General features: G+C 37.4%; 1 protein-coding gene across 1 annotated transcript in view; it reads right to left on the reverse strand.

Moving 5' to 3' along the window:
* Window positions 1-2870: 2870 nt before the first annotated feature.
* Window positions 2871-21065, reverse strand: part of GK5 (glycerol kinase 5) — a 65468-nt gene continuing 47273 nt past the window's right edge. The window contains 7 exon segments of the mRNA XM_037736881.1: window positions 2871-4726; window positions 9518-9607; window positions 9610-9623; window positions 10886-10945; window positions 11797-11900; window positions 13643-13737; window positions 20182-20299. Coding sequence (XP_037592809.1) covers window positions 4578-4726; window positions 9518-9607; window positions 9610-9623; window positions 10886-10945; window positions 11797-11900; window positions 13643-13737; window positions 20182-20299 — 630 coding nt within the window. The 3' untranslated portion in view covers window positions 2871-4577.

The raw sequence follows: 21065 nt of genomic DNA on the forward strand, positions 1-21065 counted from the left end.
TGTGTATCTCTACACAAATATTTTTTCAAACATATAAACGTATTAAGAATTTTATTTATTGTTTAAGACAGGGCCTTTCTCTGTTGCCCAGGCTGCAGTGCAGTGGCTCAATCATAGCTCATAGCAGCCTCCAACTCCTGGGTTCAAGAGAGTCTCTTGCTTCAGTCTCCCGAGTAGCTGGGACTACAGGGGCATACCACCACACCTGGCTAATTAAAAAATTTTTTTGTAGAGACAAGGTCTCGCTTTGCTGCCCAAGCTGTAATTAAACTCCTGGCTTCAAGTGATCCTCTGGCCTCAGCCTCCCCAAGTGCTGGGATTATAGGCATGAGTCACTGTGCTTGGCCAAAGGTTTTAAATAAACAATATGAAGATTCTAGCTCTCACTACAGAGTAGTTCTTCTTAATTCAACAGAAACATTTTACACACAAGAAATATAAATTGCTCCCTATCAACAAATGTATGTAATATCAAGGATACAATGTGTACAAACAAAGTTGCACTAACAGACATAAAGTAAAAATTCATTCCACAAACATGAAAGCACAGTACTAAATTCTGGAGAAGCAAAAAGTTCCTGCTTTCAGGGAGCTTCCAGTCTGGTAGAGGTTTGCACAGAAGGCAGACTAAAGAGAATCATCATCTCCTTTGTTCAGACATGAAAAGGAAGCAAAAAAGCAAGTCAAATAAAAGATGATCTGCAGAATACATTAACCCTACACTGAAATCACGGACCTACTCCAGTAATTAAGGCTGCAGAGGTGATGCTGGGTGGATGAAAACATCAGAAGACAATTATAGCATGAGTTGAGTTATTTATTTATTTAGACAGGGTCTTACTTTGTCACCCAGACTAGAGTACAGTGACACGATCTTGGCTCACTGCAGCGTCCACCTCCTAGAGCTCAAGTGATCTTCCCACTTCAGCCCCATAAGCAGCTGGGACTATCACCCAGCTAATTTGTGTATTTTTTGCAGAGATGGGGATTTGCCAGGTTGCCCAGGCTGAACTCCTGAGCTGAAGTGATCTGCCTGCCTTGGCCTCCTAAGGTGCTAGGATTACAGGCGTGAGCCACTATGCCCAGCTCAGACATTTTTTCTTCGTTAATCAGCAAAATAGAAACCCTATTTATTTCAAGACATTACTACCTCTTTTTTTTGCTAACAGCCATTTCAAGGTAAAATGAGGCAAAAAGAAAAGTGGTATGACACTATATTCACTGAGTTTTCAACTTTCTTCTAACAGCCTGTATCAGCGGCTCTCACTGGCAGCAATTTTGCCTCTCAGAGTGGCAATGTTTGAAGACATTTTTGGTTATAACAACTAAGGGGATGCTTCTTGTAGCTAGAGGGCAGAGGTCAGGGATACTGCTAAACATCCTTTCATGTACAGCACAGTATCCCAAAATAAAGAATTAGCCAGTCCAAAATGTCAGTGATGAGATTGGGAAATCATGCCATAGTTGGATATAAAAGATGAAAAAATCAGTAAGTCTATAGTATAAAAGCAATTAGTAGCACTTTAAGATAGATTGAACAGGAACATTCTCTTCCTTGATGAGATAGCTGCAGATCTCCTAAAAATATGTGATAGATCCATAAAGGGAAAATAAAACATGCTGAGAAATAACACACACTTTCCTAAACTTTAAATATTAGCATACAAATGAAAAATAAACTTGGAAGACAGACAGGCCAGGCGCAGTGGCTCACACCTGTAATCCCAGCACTTTGGGAGGCTGAAGTGGGTGGATCACAAGGTCAGGAGTTTGAGACCAGCCTGGCCAACATGGTAAAATCCCGTCTCTAGTAAAAATATAAAAATCAGCTGGGCATGGTGACGTGTACCTGTAATCCCAGCTACTTGGGAGGCTGAGGCAGGAGGATTGCTTGAGCCTAGGAGGCGGAGGTTGTAGTGAGCCAAGATTGTGCCATTGCACTCCAGTCTGGGTGACAGGGCAAGACCCTGTCAAAAAAAAAAAAAAAAGACAATTTTATTGCTTAATTGATCTTATCAACTGTTTCTGCAACCACATAAGCAAATGTGGTCATGTTTCTGATATTGGTTAAGTCTGACAAAATATTTACTAAACTCTGTCACTAAAAATAGCCAGAAATATTAAAAATAAAATATTAGTTTTTAGATTCACAGAAGAAAAAAATAGCCACTGATACTTGAGAAGATGCTCAGTTCCGATAAGAGACATTCAAAGTTACTTTCCAACATTATCTGAAAAGTACTGATTCTTTCTTTTTTTTTTTGAGACGGAGTTTCGCTCTTGTTGCCCAGGCTGGAGTGCAATGGCATGATCTTGGCGCACTGCAACCTCCACCTCCCAGATTCAAGCGATTCTCCTGCTTCAGCCTCCCAAGTGGCTGGGATTACAGGATTGTGCCAGCGCGCCTAGCTAATGTTTGTATTTTAGTGGAGATAAGGTTTCACCGTGTTCATCCGGCTGGTCTCAAACTCCTGACCTTAAATGATCTGCCCACCTCGGCCTCCCAAAGTGCGTGAGCCACTTTGCCCAACCCAAAGTATTTATCCTTTACTTTGTGGTTATATGTTGGGAATGAGGAACATGGAAAAGAAGTGAACTAACAAATTTTCAGGTATTAATATGACAATTCAGTATATTGTAACAAAAATAATTATTTCCTATGACATTACGCCCATTGGCTGGGTGCAGTGGCTCATGGCTGTAATCTCAGCACTTTAGGAAACCAAGGTGGGAGGACCACTTGAAGCCAGGAATTAAAGACTACTCTGGACAACATAGCAAGACCCTGTACAAAAAAAAAGGAAAAGAAAAAAATTACACTTACTGAGAAACAGAATGTGTAACAGTAAAACAGCAGAGCAGCTTCCATGTGATTCTGACAGGAAGACTTTAATTGGTGACTAAGCTTTATAGAAAGGATGCAAACAGGGGAAAGAATAAAAAGATTTATCTACGTAATGAGGCTTGGCTTTTTACAGTAAATAAAACACCTCTATTTATTAATAACAAAAATATTTCCAAATCTTAATTAATAGATTTAATGATACTATATATTTGCTACAATGCCTTGATCAGAAAATTGAATAATTAAGATACTTGAAGTTCATTTAAATGGAACTTGCAGAAATGCAATTTAACTTCTAGTTCTATCATATCTGTCTCCAAAATGGACACATATGACAGCAAAAACAAAATTCTCTGTAAGTTTCTCCTTTAGTTACATTGTTATGTAACTAGAATACCTAGTTTTGTAATAAAAGGATTTTATCTGATAAATCCTGACCAAGAGAGAAATAGTCATTATTGCTGCAGATCCAAAGGGAACCTACCGCAAATGTAGGAGGGGTAAATAAAGCGAAAACATGTTGGAAGGTAGGGTCAACTGCTTTAGGACAATTCGATATCCAGCTTGACACTACTCACAACTTACTCCTCTTGTTTCTTGTAGGAAAGTCTGAGAATGTGAGACTGTCCTTGCTGCTCCCTGTGGGTCTCTGGCTGAGTGACTGAAGGGTAATCCCGAGCATAGACACACTTTCCTCCTCTCTCTCAGCTATCTACCGCACATACTCAGAGAGATGAGTAGACTGAGCAAACATCAAAGAGATGCAGGAACAAAAAAAAAAATCCCAATAAAGGCAATTCTTAAGTGGTCAATAAATTAGGGCACTTTCTTCAAATTAAGTTCTGTCAATCAGGCACTTAATAAAAATGAAATACATTATTTATACAAGCATCTAAACTATGAAGGAAGATAAAGAACAAGAGAAAGGCAAGATTTACCTTACCTACCAGCATGTTATACTTCAGCCAGAAGTTTTTGAAATAAATGTTAAGAAAGAAAATAAGTAGTATTTTTCTGTTTCTTAAAAATCAATATTCTTTTTAGTTCATTAACTAAAATTAGTTTTTCAATGATTTCAACATAGAAAGAATGCTCAGATTTTGGTTAAACAAGGAAAAATTAAGGCAGTGTCTTTAAGACCAGTAAAGGAAAGCATTAACTAACTCATAAGCTTATCTGAGAGGAACATATTAAGCTCATATTTGGATATATTAGAAAATTATGGCTTTAAACATAAAATATTAATGTTTCGAAATTCCACATTTTCTTATTCTTTCTTTTTAGCTATAAGTACTTCAAATAGCTCACTTAATTTTAAAGAATTAAAGAAATACGTTTCACATAATTTTGGAACAATACGTGCATGGTGCTTGACCCAGAACTATTAGCTTGCATGGTAAATAATTATGTTCCTATGTACCACTGACCCAGTATAAAAAGGAAGCGGACCCATAACTGTCAAAATATGGTTGGAAATGACTACTGTCCTTTGGAATTTGCTACAAAATAGAAGACATAAAGTTTTGAGGTATTGCTGCCCTACCACGATTTAGGGGAAAAAATAAGAGTTTTTTGTTTTGTTTTTTTAAAAGTAATGCTTCTTCTCTTAAGTTATGAAACTTATTTAAAATTTTCTCCTCTCAGTCATTGTCATATTGGTTATCCCTGAGCTTCATCTCATCTGCACATCACATAAAGCAGCCATCCATGGCTTTGGTCATTTCATTTAGTGCTATGTCTTGTTATACCAATTCATGGAGCGTTTCACTGCTTTGGCCCAGTCTTCCATACTCTTTTCATATTCTTGGCATTTCTTCTGTGGCTTGAAAACCACTTCACTTTGTCTCAGTTTCTTTAGTTCCTCCTTGTCAGTCCAAAACCCTATAGATAAAAAAATTATTCTCAAATTTTAAGGCAAATCATGAATCCATAAAGTTTATCCAAACCTATGTGAGTTGATGGTACAAAGGTAAACAATTACTGTTTTTAAAACAATCCAAAATACCTTGTTACTTCTGAATTTTGTTAGATTAATCATTCCTGAACACAATATACCAGGATTTTCAAGTCTTTTGGTTTCTAACTTTCAGCTCAGTTTCTGTGTGGTAAGATACCACATCACTTCTAAAGCAGCTACTCTATGCCATCATTTAACTTCATAACTTGCTATTATTTTAAAAATCCCAGTGAAAAACAGTATATTTTCTGGCCAAGCACAGTGGTTCATGCCTGCAATCCCAGTGCTTTGGGAGACTGAGGTGGGAAGATCACTTGCTTAGGAGTTCAAGGCTGCAGTAAGCTATGATCGCATCACTGTGCTCCAGCCTGGGTAACAGAGCAAGACTCTGTCTCTAAAAAAAGAAAAAAAGAAGACAAAGAAAAAAAAAATAGGATATTTTCTTTCTATGCAATTAAAATAAATGAAGATAAATTGAGACTTTTGTCTTACATCTTAAAGTAAAAGGCAACCCTTTGGAATATGCATAAAATTCAAATTGGGTATTAACATAATAGTTTCTCTTTCAAACTATAGCATTTTATACTATTTATTTAAATTCCAGTCCTAGCATAGATTTCTCTTTGCAGGAAGGATCATATGATTTATAATAAAAAGCAAGAGAACTTTTATTTTTTTGAGATAGAGTCTTGTTCTGTCACAGGCTGGAGCGCAGTGGTATAATCTCAGCTCATTGCAACTTCTGCCTCCCAGGCTCAAGCAAGTCTCCTTCCTTGGACTCTGGAGTAGCTGGGACCACAGGCATGCACCACCATGCCTGGCTAATTTGTGCTTTTAGTAGAGACGGGTTTCGCCATGTTGGCCAGGCTGGTCTCAAACTCCTGGCCTTAGGTGATCTGCCCTCCTTGGCCTCCCAAAGCACTTGGGATTATAGGTGTGAGCCATGGCGCCTGGCGAGAACATTTATAGCTAAGATCATAAGTAGTCTGAAATGATACAGGTGTCTTATCAGTAAGCTTGGCGCATTTCACCGAGAGGTCTAACGTACCTCTTTTGAAACAGTCTATAAATCCTCGGGAAGTACATTTTCTCTTACCCATAAAACTGACACATTAAATTCTCTTTTCTAAAATGTAGTCAGGTGACATTCTTTCAACATTTTTGACTATCTGTGTTTAAAGGTATTAATGTAGACTGAGTGCAGTAGCTCATACCTGCAATCTCAGCACTTTGGGAAGCTGAGGCAGGCGGATCGTCTGAGCTCAGGAGTTTGAGACCACCTTGGGCAACATGGTGAAACCCTGTCTCTACTAAAATATAGAAAATTAGCCAAACACAGTGGCGTGTGCCTGTAATCCCAGCTACTCAGTAGACTGAGGCACAAGAATAGCTTGAGCCCAGGAAGTGGAGGTTGCAGTGACCGGGGATGGAATCACTGCTCTCTAGCTTGGGCTACAGAGTGAGACTCCATCTCAACAAATAAATAAATAATATATAAATATATAAATAAATAAAGTATTAATGTAGACAAGTTTTTAAAGAAAGAAGTTTTCATCAATATACTATAGTTAGATAAATCTAATCAGGAAAATAAATGTGTTTCTTAAAATCTTCATTTCCAGAATTTATTGTCTACATTAAAAAAAAAATATATATATATATATATATATATTTATAAGTCATTTTATTAAGTGCGTATAGAGCAAATCCAATTTCTGGGTAAATCTGTAAAATACAGAGGCTATACATAGTCTCATATTTCTAAGATAGAAGCAAAGATTTGAAATTAAATATAGATATAATGACATAGATAAAACTCAAGTCACTGTGTTATGTATAAAAGTAACTTGCATGTGGGACTTGGCACGGTGGCTCACCCTGTGATCCCAGCACTTTGGGAGGCCAAGGGGGGCGGATCACCTGAGGTCAGGAGTTCTAGACCAGCTTGGCCAACATGGCGAAACCCCATCTCTACTAAAAACACAAGAATTAGCCAGGCATGGTGGCGTCTGCCTGCAGTCCCAGCTACTTGGGAGGCTGAGGCAGGAGAACTGCTTGAACCCAGGAACCAGAGGTTGCAGTGAGCTGAGATTGCAACAATGCACTCCAGCCTGGGTAACAGAGTGAGACTCCGTCTCAAAACAACAACAACAAACCTGCATGTGTTCGTTACTTAAAGCATTTTATTTTATTTTTACTTAAAGCATTTTAAACTTTCAAGAGAATCTGACTTATTGAGTCTTACAAGGTGAAAAGCATAGAAGAATCTTATTAACATAACTATAAGAATGCTTATGAGAACTTGATTTACTATAATTATAGCTTAATTTATTCAATGTGTTAAGTATTTGAGTTACCTTGTTACAGCTCTGAGTTTGCTCAATCAGAGATGTGAAAGTAATAAGAGGAAAATTGACCATATTAAATTTATAGGAGTTGGAATACGAAGGAGTTCAAATTTGCAAATGGGATTGATTATTTAAGGGAAAGTTTATTTTCTTCAATTTAAATTAAATATTCATCAACGAACAAATGAATAACTGTTTCAATTTTATTCAAAATTACCAGATTTTTAGTAGAATCAAGTTTAAGATGAATTTACCAAGATTTCAGGCTTTTTGTAACTTTAATATACTATTAGCCTAAAACTGTCAAATGTAAAGTATCTTATTTTGTAACAAACACCCCCAAGAAAGAAACACATTAAAATATTCCCAGTGTCCCAAGGCATCATCCTGCTTCCTGGGGGGCCTATTTATGTTGTTTTTGAGATAGAGTCTCACACTGTTGCCCAGGCTGCAGTGCAGTGGTACAATCTCGGCTCACTGCACTGCAGCCTGGGCAATCCTCCGCCTCCCGGGTTCAAGCAATTCTCCTGCCTCAGCCTCCCGAATAGCTGAGACTACAGGTCCTCGCCACCATTTTTCTATTTTTAGTAGAGACAGAGTTTCACCATATTGGCCAGGCTGGTCTCAAACTCCTGACCTTGTGATCAGCCCACGTTGGCCTCACAAAGTTCTGGGATTACAGGCATGAGCCACTGTGCCTGGCCCTTAGGGGGTCGTTTAATTGACATTTCTACTTCCATTCTTATTCTTCCTCACTGATCTTTTCACTAATTGTCAAAGTGATCTGTTCAAATGCAGATCTTTCTATGTTCCTCCAGTACTTAAAATTTTTTAGTGGCTCTCCAGTGTCTTCAGAATCAGGTCTGAACTCCTCTTTATGAGGTACTGCCACAACTGGACCTCTATGTACCTCTCCCACTCCCTTCTTACTCTCACCAGATCAGTACTCCCCATCCTTTACCAATGCCTTTGCACGAGTTGCAATAGGGATACTGAACCACCCATCTCTTACCCTCTCCTCACCTCTCTGCTAGCCCCTTCAAAACTGAACTATATGTGCTCTTTTCTGGGAAGCCTAGACCACTTCCTTAATACTGTCACTGTTCACTGGCTTTATCAAGCAAACATAATCATCACTTGAGTTGCCTGTCTCCTCCCACCAGAGATCTGAGACTATAGCTTTTAATCTCTTTATTGCCAGCAGTGATCGTTATGTAGCAGGTGCTCCACAAATGTTGCTCAATAAATAAAAGAATAGAGTGGTTTCTAATGCCAAAGACAAAACTACTGGCAAAGTTTCCTCCTTGACCAAACTCCACTCAGACTCTTCCAAGCTCTTTTCTGACTAGGCCTCAACTTTTGGATATCCATGGTCATCTCTGCATAATTTTAGCAGGAATTCTGCTAAATCAGTGTAGCCAGAATCTCCTATCCTCAATTTCTGATCAACCTCGATATCTCATCCTCCAACATCCTCCAGATGATATCTGATCACCCTGGCCTGCCTTCTTGAGAATGTTATCAGGATGGTTAGCAAGAATTTCCCCTTACCTCAATGTTTCCTTTTAGTAATTTTCCATCCACTGACAGTCACTCTGCTCTTTGGCTATAATTTCTCACTTTTCCTTATTGTATTTATAGTTGAGCCTAATCTCTCTCTCCTACCATAAGATCCCACTGAAGGAGTCCCTATACCTATCTTGATAGTCCTTCTTTTTTTTGGGGGGGGGGGAGGGAGGCAGAGCCTTGCTCTGTCACCCAGGTTGGAATGCAGTGGCATGATCTCTGCTCACTGCAACCTCCCCCTTCCCAGGTTCAAGCAATTCTCCTGTCTTAGCCTCCCAAGTAGCTGAGACTACAGGCATGTGCCACCATTCCCAGCTAATTTTTGTATTTTTAGTAGAGACGGGGGTTTCACCATGTTAGCCACGCTGGTCTCGAACTCCTGACCTCAGGTGATCCACCCACCTCGGCCTCTCAAAGTGCTGGGATTACAGGCGTGAGTCACCACACCCGGCTCACCTTAATGTTCTTTAATAAGTGTCACTGAATAATTTTTTTCTTTAACACTATCTAACCAGAAAGTTTGCCCAGAGACTCTTTCTTGCTAGAGACTGACACGGCTGAGAATTAACTGTCCTTGTCTCATACTTCTGACTGAAGGAGTGAGGTACGAAGAGGTGCAGCCAGACTTACCAACAGAGGAAGTCAACAGGATATTTTGTGAGCAATATGCATATGTATATGGAGTTTGGTGGACACCAAGGCTTTTCAGCTTCTCTAGAATTTTGTGATTTGAGAGGAGAAAGGCTATCTGTAAGAAACAGTTTGCAAGAAAGCTCTCAATTTTATAAACTTCACACATACCAACAGCAAGGCCAGCTAGAGAAGCTGCCCCTAGGCACGACATGTCAACGTCAGCAGGTCTGTCTATATTCTCATAAAACAGGTCTGAAAAACTCCTCCATCTGCCCTATGGGAAACAAAATATATGTGAGATGAATTACTACAATAAAAGCATCATTCTTTTTCAGTGGCCTACATATTCTTTCTGAAATCCTTGATTTTATTTTATAAATTTGACTTTTTAATTCTAAAATTATATCACTTAGCATTAACCTAACGACAGAGGATCCTACTGGGTAATCTTTAAACATTTTCCTTATTTCTACCATCAATTTTCTCACCTGCCCTTGTTTGTCTTAGTGGACTAGTTTGATACAGGCCAGGTATAATAAACTAGGGCAACATAAAAATTCGCTTAGCTATTACAGGAAAAAAGTCAAGAAGTTTGATGCTTCATGCCCTAAGGATAGCCACACACCCAAAAAAGAGATTTTAAAGATTTATATAATACACATATGAGTGTCAAGATGCACCCAAATTTGATATTGCAATATATTCTCCATAAACCCATAATTAGTTCTCCTTTCCTCTCCAAATTCCTATGACCAAGAATTTTATTGTGGCTGGACACATTGACTCACATCTGTAATCCCAGCACTGTGGGAGGCTGATGAGGGCGGGTCACTTGAGGTCAGGAGTTCAATACCAGCCTGGCCAACATGGTAAAATCCCATCACTACTAAAAATACAAAAAAGTTAGCCAGACATGGTGGCACATGTCTGTAGTCCCAGCTACTTGGGAAGGTGAGGCACGGGAATCACTTGAGCCCGGGTGGCAGAGGCTACAGTGAGATGAGTTCACGCCACTGTACTCCAGCCTGGGCAACACAGCGAGACTCTGTCTCAATTTGAAAAAAAGAAATTTTGTTGTGAAGGAGCTAGGCAGAAGTTATTTTTGAAATCTTCCATAATCATAATGATGAATTATTCAGGATCTCAAAAAGAAATGAGTGGTAGCTCATAGCAGCTACCACTTACTTCTAATTTCTAATGAAATCTATTAGAAATAAACTTTACGGCCGGGCGCGGTGGCTCAAGCCTGTAATCCCAGCACTCTGGGAGGCCGTGGCAGGTGGATCACGAGGTCAAGAGATCGAGACCATCCTGGTCAACATGGTGAAACCCCGTCTCTACTAAAAATACAAAAAATTAGCTGGGCATGGTGGTGTGTGCCTGTAATCCCAGCTACTCAGGAGGCTGAGGCAGGAGAATTGCCTGAACCCAGGAGGCGGAGGTTGCGGTGAGCCAAGATCGCGCCATTGCACTCCAGCCTGGCTGAAACGGGAAGATTCCACCTGAAAAAGAAATAAAGAAATAAACTTTACATACCGGATTTTTGTTACAGGAATATGAATCTCCTTCTGCATCATCTCATATAACTGTTTGTTTCTAGTTAAAACACAAGATAACTATTTAGAAGAAACTCATATCATAATAATTCACTATGGTATTTTGATCTCAAAAAAAACTATAGTTTAATTTATTTGATATTTATGAAATGTACAAAACAAAATATTAGAGAAATAACTTATGCTAAATATAAACTGCATAACAGATACTCAAGCAAGAAGAGCAGGTTGTTGTGTTTCTTTCCCTTCATGTAAAAAGGCATAATTTATATTTTACAACTAAATTTTATCTATTACCATTCTACAAAGAAAAATTTAAAACAAGCATCTATTTAATAGATAGCTATTAAGATGGCAAACCATAAGTAAAATGTAATATAATTCATCAAATATAAAAACAATTACTTTGTAATCTAGAAAATTTTATTTTAAATGTTACAAACATCCCATATTCATGACAGCCTCATTCTTAATTTTAATAATTTACACCTGTCCCATAACAAAAAGATTACAGGGAAATGTGCATGAAAAATAATTCTGATGACTCAATTTTTGGGTACAACAGAAGCATTATTACTTGAAATTCTCCCTCATGAATAAGGCTACTAAATCTTTGAAAAATCTAAATTTTGAATCTTGCATGCTTAAGAAATTTGATTAAAAAAAAAAAATCCTTCAATTTCCAGATATCAAATCTGAGTGGTATTAGTACCTTAAATACTAAAAAAATAAGAGATACCATGGAAATTAGCAGGAAGAACATATTACATATAATATAAAATAAGCCAAAAATATAAATTAAAGAATTTAATTAAAATTAAGAGGCTGGGTGCGGCAACAGACATGGCAATATTGTATGGGGAAGGGGAAGTTTAGGGCAGGTTTTCACACCTGAAAGCTATTGACTCCAATATTGCTCGTACGAGATGGTATTTACTCGTGGAAGGCTTCAAACCCATGAAGGAGGCACATGCCCAGGGGTCATTTAACGGACCCTACAGTAAGAGACAATAAGAATGTATTATTATTGTTCTAAATTACATCTATGGACTTGAGGGAATAGTATACAATAAAAACATAGCCACGTTAGAAGAAAATAATGCTATGATTAAATAATTTAAAAATAAAGATAGTCCAAAGATCATGCTAAAAACTGAGATAACTTTTTAACAGCATTTAAATGATCTTTAGTCCACAGTTACTGTACTTAGCTAGACCTTCTGTTTGCATTTATGCCAAAATGAGAAACTGAAGTATATAGTAACAAATTATTAAATGCTTAGCTTTATAAATGTGGAAAATGAAGAGCAATCACAGAAATCCCCCTTCTTCAGCTGTAGTTTTTACACTAAAATTGTTTGCTATGTAGGATAGCTTTCTACGTTGTACTATGTAGAATTGCTTTCTAGAAAAATGTACTTTTCAGTGTCATAACTTAAATCAAATATATTGTCTGACATTAAAACTATACTCTGGCCAGGTGTGGTGGTGCGCACCTGTAAACCTAGCACTCTGGGAGATCAAGGAGGGAGAATTGCTTCAGCCCAGGAATTCAAGACCAACCTGGGCAGCAAAACAAGGTGCCATCTTCACAAAAAACTTTAAATATTAGCTAGGCATGGTGGTATGCACCTGTAGTTATAGCTACACAGGAGGCTGAGGTGGGAGGCTTGCCTGTGCCCAGAAGTTTGAGGCTGTAGTGAGCCATGATCGCACTACTGCACTCCAGTCTAGGCGACAAAGTAAGATGGGGTCTAAAAAAAACACACCACTACACTCTTCTCTCTTAGCTTAATAGTCTAACTGCCTAATATCAGAAATAATCCAGCCTAACATGTTTTCAACAGAGTCAAAATCTTGAGATGGAAGTATGTATTAATCAGATGAGGTTTCTATTCATCTTTGAATCTCCAGAAATGTAAGACAATTCTAGGACACAAAAATGAAAAACAGGCTGGGGACGGTGGCTCACACCTATAATCCTAGCACTTTGAGAGGCTGATGCAGGTGGATCACTTGAAGTGAGCGCCACTGCACTCCAGCCTGGCGACAAAGCAAGACTCAGTTTCAAAAAAAAAGAAAAAGTATTTGTAATAATATCTAAAACTAAAAACACTATCAGAGGTCTTTCAATTAAATACAAAGTTAAATGTTATCAAATCAAGTCTTTCACTAGGTTCAGTTTTTGAATAGGCAAAGTAACCAATACTCCAACACGACAATTAATGAAAAAGATTTTGATTTTTTTTAAAAGTTAGTAAAACTTACAAATGTACAACAGCAAAATACATACATACATATGCATGTGTGTGATGTATGTACCCTGACATTATTTCTCTTCTCAATGGCCTATTTTCTCTAAGTAAATAATGCGAATTTACCAATATATTTTCCCCCACTGGGAAATGGCTATTTTTGGTCATGATAAAGTAATACTAAGTCTTATGTAAAAGTTCTATGATAAACCTGCCAACTCTTAGGTTCCACACAGTTCTAAGCCGAAGTCAGCTGAATTCTATCAGCACAAGCCAAGCCAGCAGGGCCACACTTACACTCAGGATGCTCTGCTCCCTCATGGAATTCATGCTCCGTCAGAACATAACTTCCCAACCCTAAAATGCACCTTTCATCTTAGTTTGGTTCAGTGCTCAAATTTTAAGGTAACAGAGTGGTAGATATATAAGTTTGGGTGTGGCAGGAAAATATTTGTAATGCCATTAACTTAAAAAAAAAATACCTGTAATCCACTAAAAGATGGAACAAAACAAACTCCTTCAGAATCCTCCAAACTTTTGGCCATTTTTTCAGTCTCAGCAGCATCTGTGAAAAGGTCTGCAAAAACAAACAAACAAACAACAAAAAACCCTAAAACAAAATGAAGAGGTTGGAGAGGCACAAAAAGAATTATGTTACATGATAGTATTTACCTGCATCAACATTTATCATGAATATAATGTAAAAGGTTGCTCACTTAAAAGGGTCAACACAAAGACCATTCTGTTCTGGTACTATCTGAATTCTCATGCTGCGTAGGTTTACAGGCCCATAGAAGGGAGACAGGAGACAGAAGGCCCTCTCAGATAGGCTCTACAGGCCTTACTTTTTTCTTTGAAGATATTTGGGCTGTTTCAAAAATCAATTCTATGTATGATTTTTGGCATTAAAAAAATTATTCTTTGAAAGATAAAAGCCATCCTAGGTTTCTGAAGAAAGTATCATCTATCTATAATATAATACTCAAGAGAATTAACTGAAAAACTACTTCATCTAATAAGTTCAATAAAGGGCCAGTAACAGATATATTAAAAGTCAATTTTTAAAAAACGAGCAAACCAAAAAACCAAGACAATTAATTTAGTAAACTTTTTACTGAAGTATATGATATACAGACTTAAAAAATGCACAAATCCTGAGTGTGTATAGCTAGGTGAGTTTTCACATTGTGAATACACCCAGGTAACTCAAACCCAGGTTAAGATACAAACTTCTTTTGTTAAACATCATGCTTGTGGCATTCATTTACACTGTTATATGTAGTTGTACTCCATTCACTCTCACCTCTATATCGTATTCCATTATGTGACTACAGACAATTTATCAATCTACTCTATTGCTGACATACATCTGGGTGGTTCCCAGTGTTTGGCTAATACAAACAGATCCCAATGAACGCTCATGTACATTCTTTTCGGTGGACATATGTATACATTTCTGTTTATTAACATAAAGGAATGGAATGGGCAGTTCTAAGGTCTTCACATTTAGAACCAGCTTTACACAGATACTGCCAAATAGTTTTTCAAAGTGGCTTTGCCAATTTAAGACTCTTGCCAGCAGCATGAGAGTTCCAGTCACCCTATCTTCCTGCCAATAATTGATATCGTCTTCTTTTTAAATAAACTATTCTATTTTAAAGCTTTACTTTATCCTGGAGATCCAGACAATCACCTACATATGACTGTCTGTTACTTTTTTTTTAACTCAGTAAGCCAATTCAGTCTGAACACTCAGGTCTTTCTTTGGCTCAGGGAAGTTTATTTTAAATTCTTTCTTTTATTATTATATTTTCATTTATTTTCCTCTTTCTGGAAAAGTAATATTTCAGAAAAAAAATTATCATTCACATTTTTTTGTTTTTGTTGCCAGTCTTTCCTCTACGTCTCTTGCCTTTCAATTGTTTTTTTCTTTATTTCTTTTTTGTTTTTAAATTATTCCTGGCCAGATGTAGTGGCTCACACCTTTAATCCCAGTGCTTTGAGAAGACGAGGCAAGTGGTTCACCTGAGGTCAGGAATTCAAGACCAGCCTGGCCAACATGGTGAAACCCTGTCTCTACTAAAAATAAATTAGGCCGGGTGCGGTGGCTCATGGCTGTAATCCCAGCACTTTGGGAGGCTGAGGCGTGCAGATCATGAAGTCAAGAGTTCGAGACCAGTCTGGCTAACATGGTGAAACTCCATCTCTACAAAAAATACAAAAATTAGCTGCGCATGGTGGCAGGTGCCTGTAAACCCAGCTACTCAGGAGGCTGAGGCAGGAGAATCACTTGAACCTGGGAGGTGGAGGTTGCAGTGAGCTGAGACAGTGCCATTGCACTCCAGCCTGGGTGACAGAGCAAGACTCTGTCTCAAAAATAAATAAATAAATAAATAAAGCCCAGCATGGTGGCACATGCCTGTAATCCTAGCTACTTGGGAGGCTGAGGCAGGAGAATTGCTAGAACCCAGGAGGTAGAGGTCACAGTGAGCCAAGATCATGCCATTGCATTCCAGCCTGGGTGATAGAGTGAGACTCTGTCTCAAAATAAAATAAAATTAGAATTATTCCTGATCCCTATTTGGGTTTTCAGTACTGTCCATTTGACTTTCTATTAATTTTTACATTTTTATACAGCATAGCTTTTGTTCTTCAAAACTCATATTTTCCAAACATTCTTTGCAATATCTTCTGTTATTCCTTTAAGAATTTTCACTAGGTTTTTCTTTTCTTTATTTTTTTTTTCTTTTAATTCTATTACCATGCCCTGTGATTATTCTTTATGTTGTTTTAATCTTGTTTCTTCCATTATGTCTGCCTCTGTAGGAGCCATTTGTTTACAGTTGGTTGAGCTTGTTCACCCTCCTTCAAGGTATGCTCTTAAATACTCTGTGCTCTCTTTAAGGTCAGGCTTTTGGGGCGGGTGGGCAGTAAGAGGTAAAGAAGTGAATACCTTCAATTATTGGGTTCTCTAGCTGTGAGTACGAAAGTCTAGAGACAGTCTAGAGACTCTCCTCTCAGCTTGGAAGGGGAGCAGTTCAGAACAAACATACTGATGTGTCCACCACTAGCAGGCTCTCTCAGGGATGGACCAGGCCAGCTCTTTCTTTTCCATGTACTAATGGGATACTGCATAGTTCAGCAGGTTGTACCCCTATAGAATATTAACAGCATCCTTACTAGCTACTAGCATTTTCACCAATAACATCCAGATGGTGCCCTCCACAGACCCTGGGTCTGCACAGTCTGCTTGAGAACTTAAGGCTTCATCCGTGTTTAGGCTCCAGTCCAACTCCAGCAGCAAGCCATACTTATTTTACTGTGTCATCCCAGAAGGAAGCAGAGAGGCAGGCAGGACCGTGAATTAAGACCACCATCCTCTCTAAACCCTACTCACTATAAGCAACATGTAACTAGTCACCATCATTTAGAATTAGTTCACAAAGGAAAGAGTGCTTATCTCATCTCTAATGTGGGAGACTGTATCTCTTGGGGAAGGTACCCTGAGATAAGGAACCAGTTTCCATTATTTCTAGGCAACAAGAGTCTTGGATAATTTTAAACATGTACTAGGAGTCTTATGGGGATTGACTAGAGCAAGCAGGTGTGACACAACAATTAAAAGTGATACTGCTGCAGAAAAGATATCCCCTGACCCTTGTTACAAGCGAACAGCAGAATTGGAAACTGCCTCTACTGTAGAAAAGAAATAAGGCGTTCTTTCAGTTCCTTATAGAAGTAATGCTCCCTGCTCAAGGCCTTCTACACTGGTCCTCTCTGCTCAGATCATTCCTTGACCAACTGCTTCTCCCACCTGTCCAGCCATTTTTATTATTCTTCATGCAGCGGTCAGCTGAAACATCATTTCTTTAAAGAAGCCTTCTGATTCTCCAGACTACACAAAGTCTCCCTTTAGAAAGGAATCACTGATGTTGCTGCCACTTCTCCTTTCTAATACTTAACACTAATGCTTTCTCTCTTTCTTTCTTTCCTTCTTTCTTTCTTGTCTTCTCTTCTCTCTCTCCCTCTCTTTCTTTCTTTCTTTTGACTATATAGAGGTGGAGTCTCATTGTGTTGCCCAAGCTGGTCTCAAACTTCTGGGCTTGAGTGATCCTCTTGTCTCAGCCTCTCAAGTAGCTGGAACTACACGTATGTGCTATCACAACCAGCCAACTTTTTTTTTAATTGTCCATTTAATGAATGTCTTTCCTGCTAGACTGTAACCGCCATAAGGGCAAGGAGTGTCGCTGGTATCCTCCCAACACAAACAGCTCCAAGTACATACCAAGTACTCGATTACTTGTTAACTGAAAAAAGCTGAAGACATGAGCATATTTATAAGACTCAGATAGAAAAATAGAGCAAAGAGCAAACAGGGCCAGAAATGGACCAAATTAAAAAGAACAGAGATAATCAAATGTGGGGACCCAAATGTGGCAGTTAACATAGGAGGATAAAGGGAAACAGTCAAAGAGAAGTGGTGTGAAAAAGATTTAAAAACAAATTCAAAAATCAAGATGAGACCAGTTTAAAACAGCATTTATACTTGAGCCTGAGTTATTCAACTCAGTAACTGGGTGGAAGGAAGCCACCATTTAGAGGGGAACAGCCTAGCATGTTACACAAAGACATAAAGGCACAGAGCCGGCAGAGTATACAATCTTCAAGGAAATGACAAGGTTACTCACGCTTTTATATATGGTGTTACTCATGCAGATAATTTAGTTATTTTGTTCAATATACCCATTTAAGTGAATTTTCAGAAAGAGATGTATTCAAATAAATGTTGTTTTTTTGTGTGTGAACTTCAGACAAATACATACCACTAATATTTAGCTATGCCAAATGAATTAAATTTTAAGGTAAATAATTCAACTCTGAATTCTCTCTACCTCCATCCAGTTAGACCAATAGTCTCATTTTCCTGCAGGAGATTAACCCGACCTTCAGAAAAGATTTGTTTCTGTAAGAAATCAGGTCACTTTTAGAGGTCAGAGCCATTTAGCCCCATCTCCTAGAGAAGAGTTTTCACCACATGACAATGACAATGAACGAGCCTCAACCCAGGTGAGCAGTGGAAATGATTCCCATTGATAATGTGTACATGATGTCATGTGAAACTCTGGAATCATTTTTGTTTTTTAACTAATGAATGTGAAATTGACTCTTGCTTTTTCCTTAAATCTTCTGGGAAGGAGTAAAATTAATAAAAGGTGTAACTTAAAGAGAAGAAATACGTAACCTACATATTTTATTTCTGATAATCTAGAGTTCCCCAAAAATACATGTCCAAAATATTAAAAGAAACAAATTTGAAGGAAGACACTTTTAAAGGATAAAGAGCTTTGAAGCAATTTTTTTTTTTGTTAATAAGTCATCTAATGCAGGTTTAGACTCAGAGAAATGAAGAAATTGATTGGCATTTTCCTCCTAGAGTATGTTTTATGCCAAGAGAAATATCTTTGTCTTTAAATGAATCAGTTCAGTACAAATTAGCAAACTAATCTGCCAATCTGTCTGCTCCATAATTTAATCATCAAAGATAACCACTGATAATACTTCTTTATATAACAATTTATACCTGAAATATGGTTATATTATATATATAATTATACAATATATACAGGCTATTCATTATTCACAATAAAAAAGCAGAAACAGCCCCAATGTCCATGAATGGACATCTGAATAATAAATAAATGATGGCATAGGTATTATATATAATATTATTCATTATAGAAAGAAAGAACGTACTGATACATGTTATGACATTTGTGAACCTTGAAAACATTATGCTGAGTGAAAGAAGCCAGTTACAAAGACTGTATATTATATGATTGCATTCCATTCCACTCCATTCCATATAAAATGTCCAGAACAGGCAAATCCATACAGGCAGAAAGTATATTAATAATAGCTTAGGACTAGGGGTAAGAGAAGGAGTTAGGGGAAATAGGCACTGCTAATGGATATGAAGTTTCTTTTACAGGAAACAAAAATGTTCTAAAAGTAGACTGTGGTAATGGTTGCATCACTCTGACAATACTAAAAAATATTAAATTATTAAATAAGCATTTAAATTTTTAATAAGTAAATAGGTATTTTAAATAGGAAAATCATATCGTATATGAATTATATTTCAATAATGCAGTTAGAAGAAAAGGCAAAAACTATTTATACAGGCTATTCTGTAACTGCTTCATCCCCCTATTAAGGTATCATAGACAATGTTCCACGTCAATAAGATATGCAGCTATAGTACTATTAATATTATTGTACAATGTTTCACTGTATCAAGATATGACATTTACTTAACGCTTTATTAGAACATATTTCCAACTGCTGTATTTAACACCCATGTATACACATCTTTACACACAAGTATTATTATTTTCATAGGAAAAAAGGAATAAAATTGAGTGCAAAAGGTCTGCACTCCATAAAATGATACATATTGTTTGGCTGTCCTTCAGAAAGACCGTACTAATTAACATGTGTCCCAATGCAAAACAAGAATCCTTTTTTCTCTACATATCCACCAATGCTGAGCAGCATCAAATTAATCTCTGGCAATAGACAATAGATAATGATGGGTAATACCACTTTAAACATGCATTTCTTTAATTATCGTATGTAAGTAGCATTTCATTATAGTCATTTGATCATGAAGTACCTGTACTTCGGTCCTTTGCCCATTTTTGTCATATTATTAATTTTTCTGACATATGCTACAAATTGTTTTTAATTTGTCTTTTAATTTTGCTTATGACATATCTCTCCCTACCCACTAATATTTTATATAGTTAATCTGTTATTCTTTTTCTTTATGGCTCCTGTCTTTAATATCTAGCCTTTTACTATTTCAATATCATAAAAATATTTTCTATTTTCTTTTAACACATGTCATTTGATTTTAGTGTTTCATTTGACCAATCCATTTGTTCCCTACTCATCTGCAATCCTGTGGCACTTTTGAATTCTTTAGGTCTGGCCTGTGAAGTCTGTTTAAAAGACAACTTACCTAACTGTTGAGCCCACTTTATGGCAGTACCAGTGTCTCCTGCATTGCTTTCAGCTAAGCATACCACTTCTTGCCCAATCTTCCACCCAATTAATGGATAAAAGCCTTGCAAAGCAAACAATGAATGTAAGTCAAATATGTGAATAATTCATTATAGAGACTTCTACAATGTAATGATTTGATTATCTCACAAAACTGCAAAGTGCCTCTGAAGTCAGACTGTGTATGTTCAAACCCCAGCCCTCCTACATTTACTAGCTATATAGTCTTGCAAGTCGCTAACCTTTTAGCCTGAGTTTCCTCAACTATAAAATGGCCTACCTCATGAGAGCTACTAAATGAACAAACTGAGTTAATATAGAAAAAGAACTTAGCACAGTGCCTGGCACATAATATGAACAATAAATACTAGTTTTTATTAGCTACAGGCATGTCTACATCTCTAGAAACATGGCAATAAATATGTTAATTGAGAAATAAAAGGGTACTGTGAGATTGGTTTGCTAGAGAACTATGCTATTGTACTTATCTGTGGTTTTCAAACAAGGCTCCTAAACAAAAACAATCAAATAGCATTATCAACATTTTCTAACTTCCAGCTTCCTAGCTAGGGGAAAAGGAAGAGCTTGAAGGGGGATAAAAGGTTGGAAAAAGACATTTTAAGCCACCTCTTAGTAACCATACTAGGGAAATAGAGCCCAAACTAACAACCCCCAGCCCTCCAGGGTATAGTTACACAATCTAGATTTCTTGGTTTGTAAATCCCAGGATTTGTTCTATTAGAAAGTGCAAATTCTTAGCAATTGTCATTATGCATTGCACTGGTCACTACTACCTGAAGAAATTCACAAAATAATTTTTTAACAAATAAAGATTGCTCTTGT

The sequence above is a fragment of the Cebus imitator genome, unplaced genomic scaffold (assembly GCF_001604975.1).
Source record: "Cebus imitator isolate Cc_AM_T3 unplaced genomic scaffold, Cebus_imitator-1.0 Scaffold30, whole genome shotgun sequence".
Classification (NCBI taxonomy): Eukaryota; Metazoa; Chordata; class Mammalia; order Primates; family Cebidae; genus Cebus; species Cebus imitator.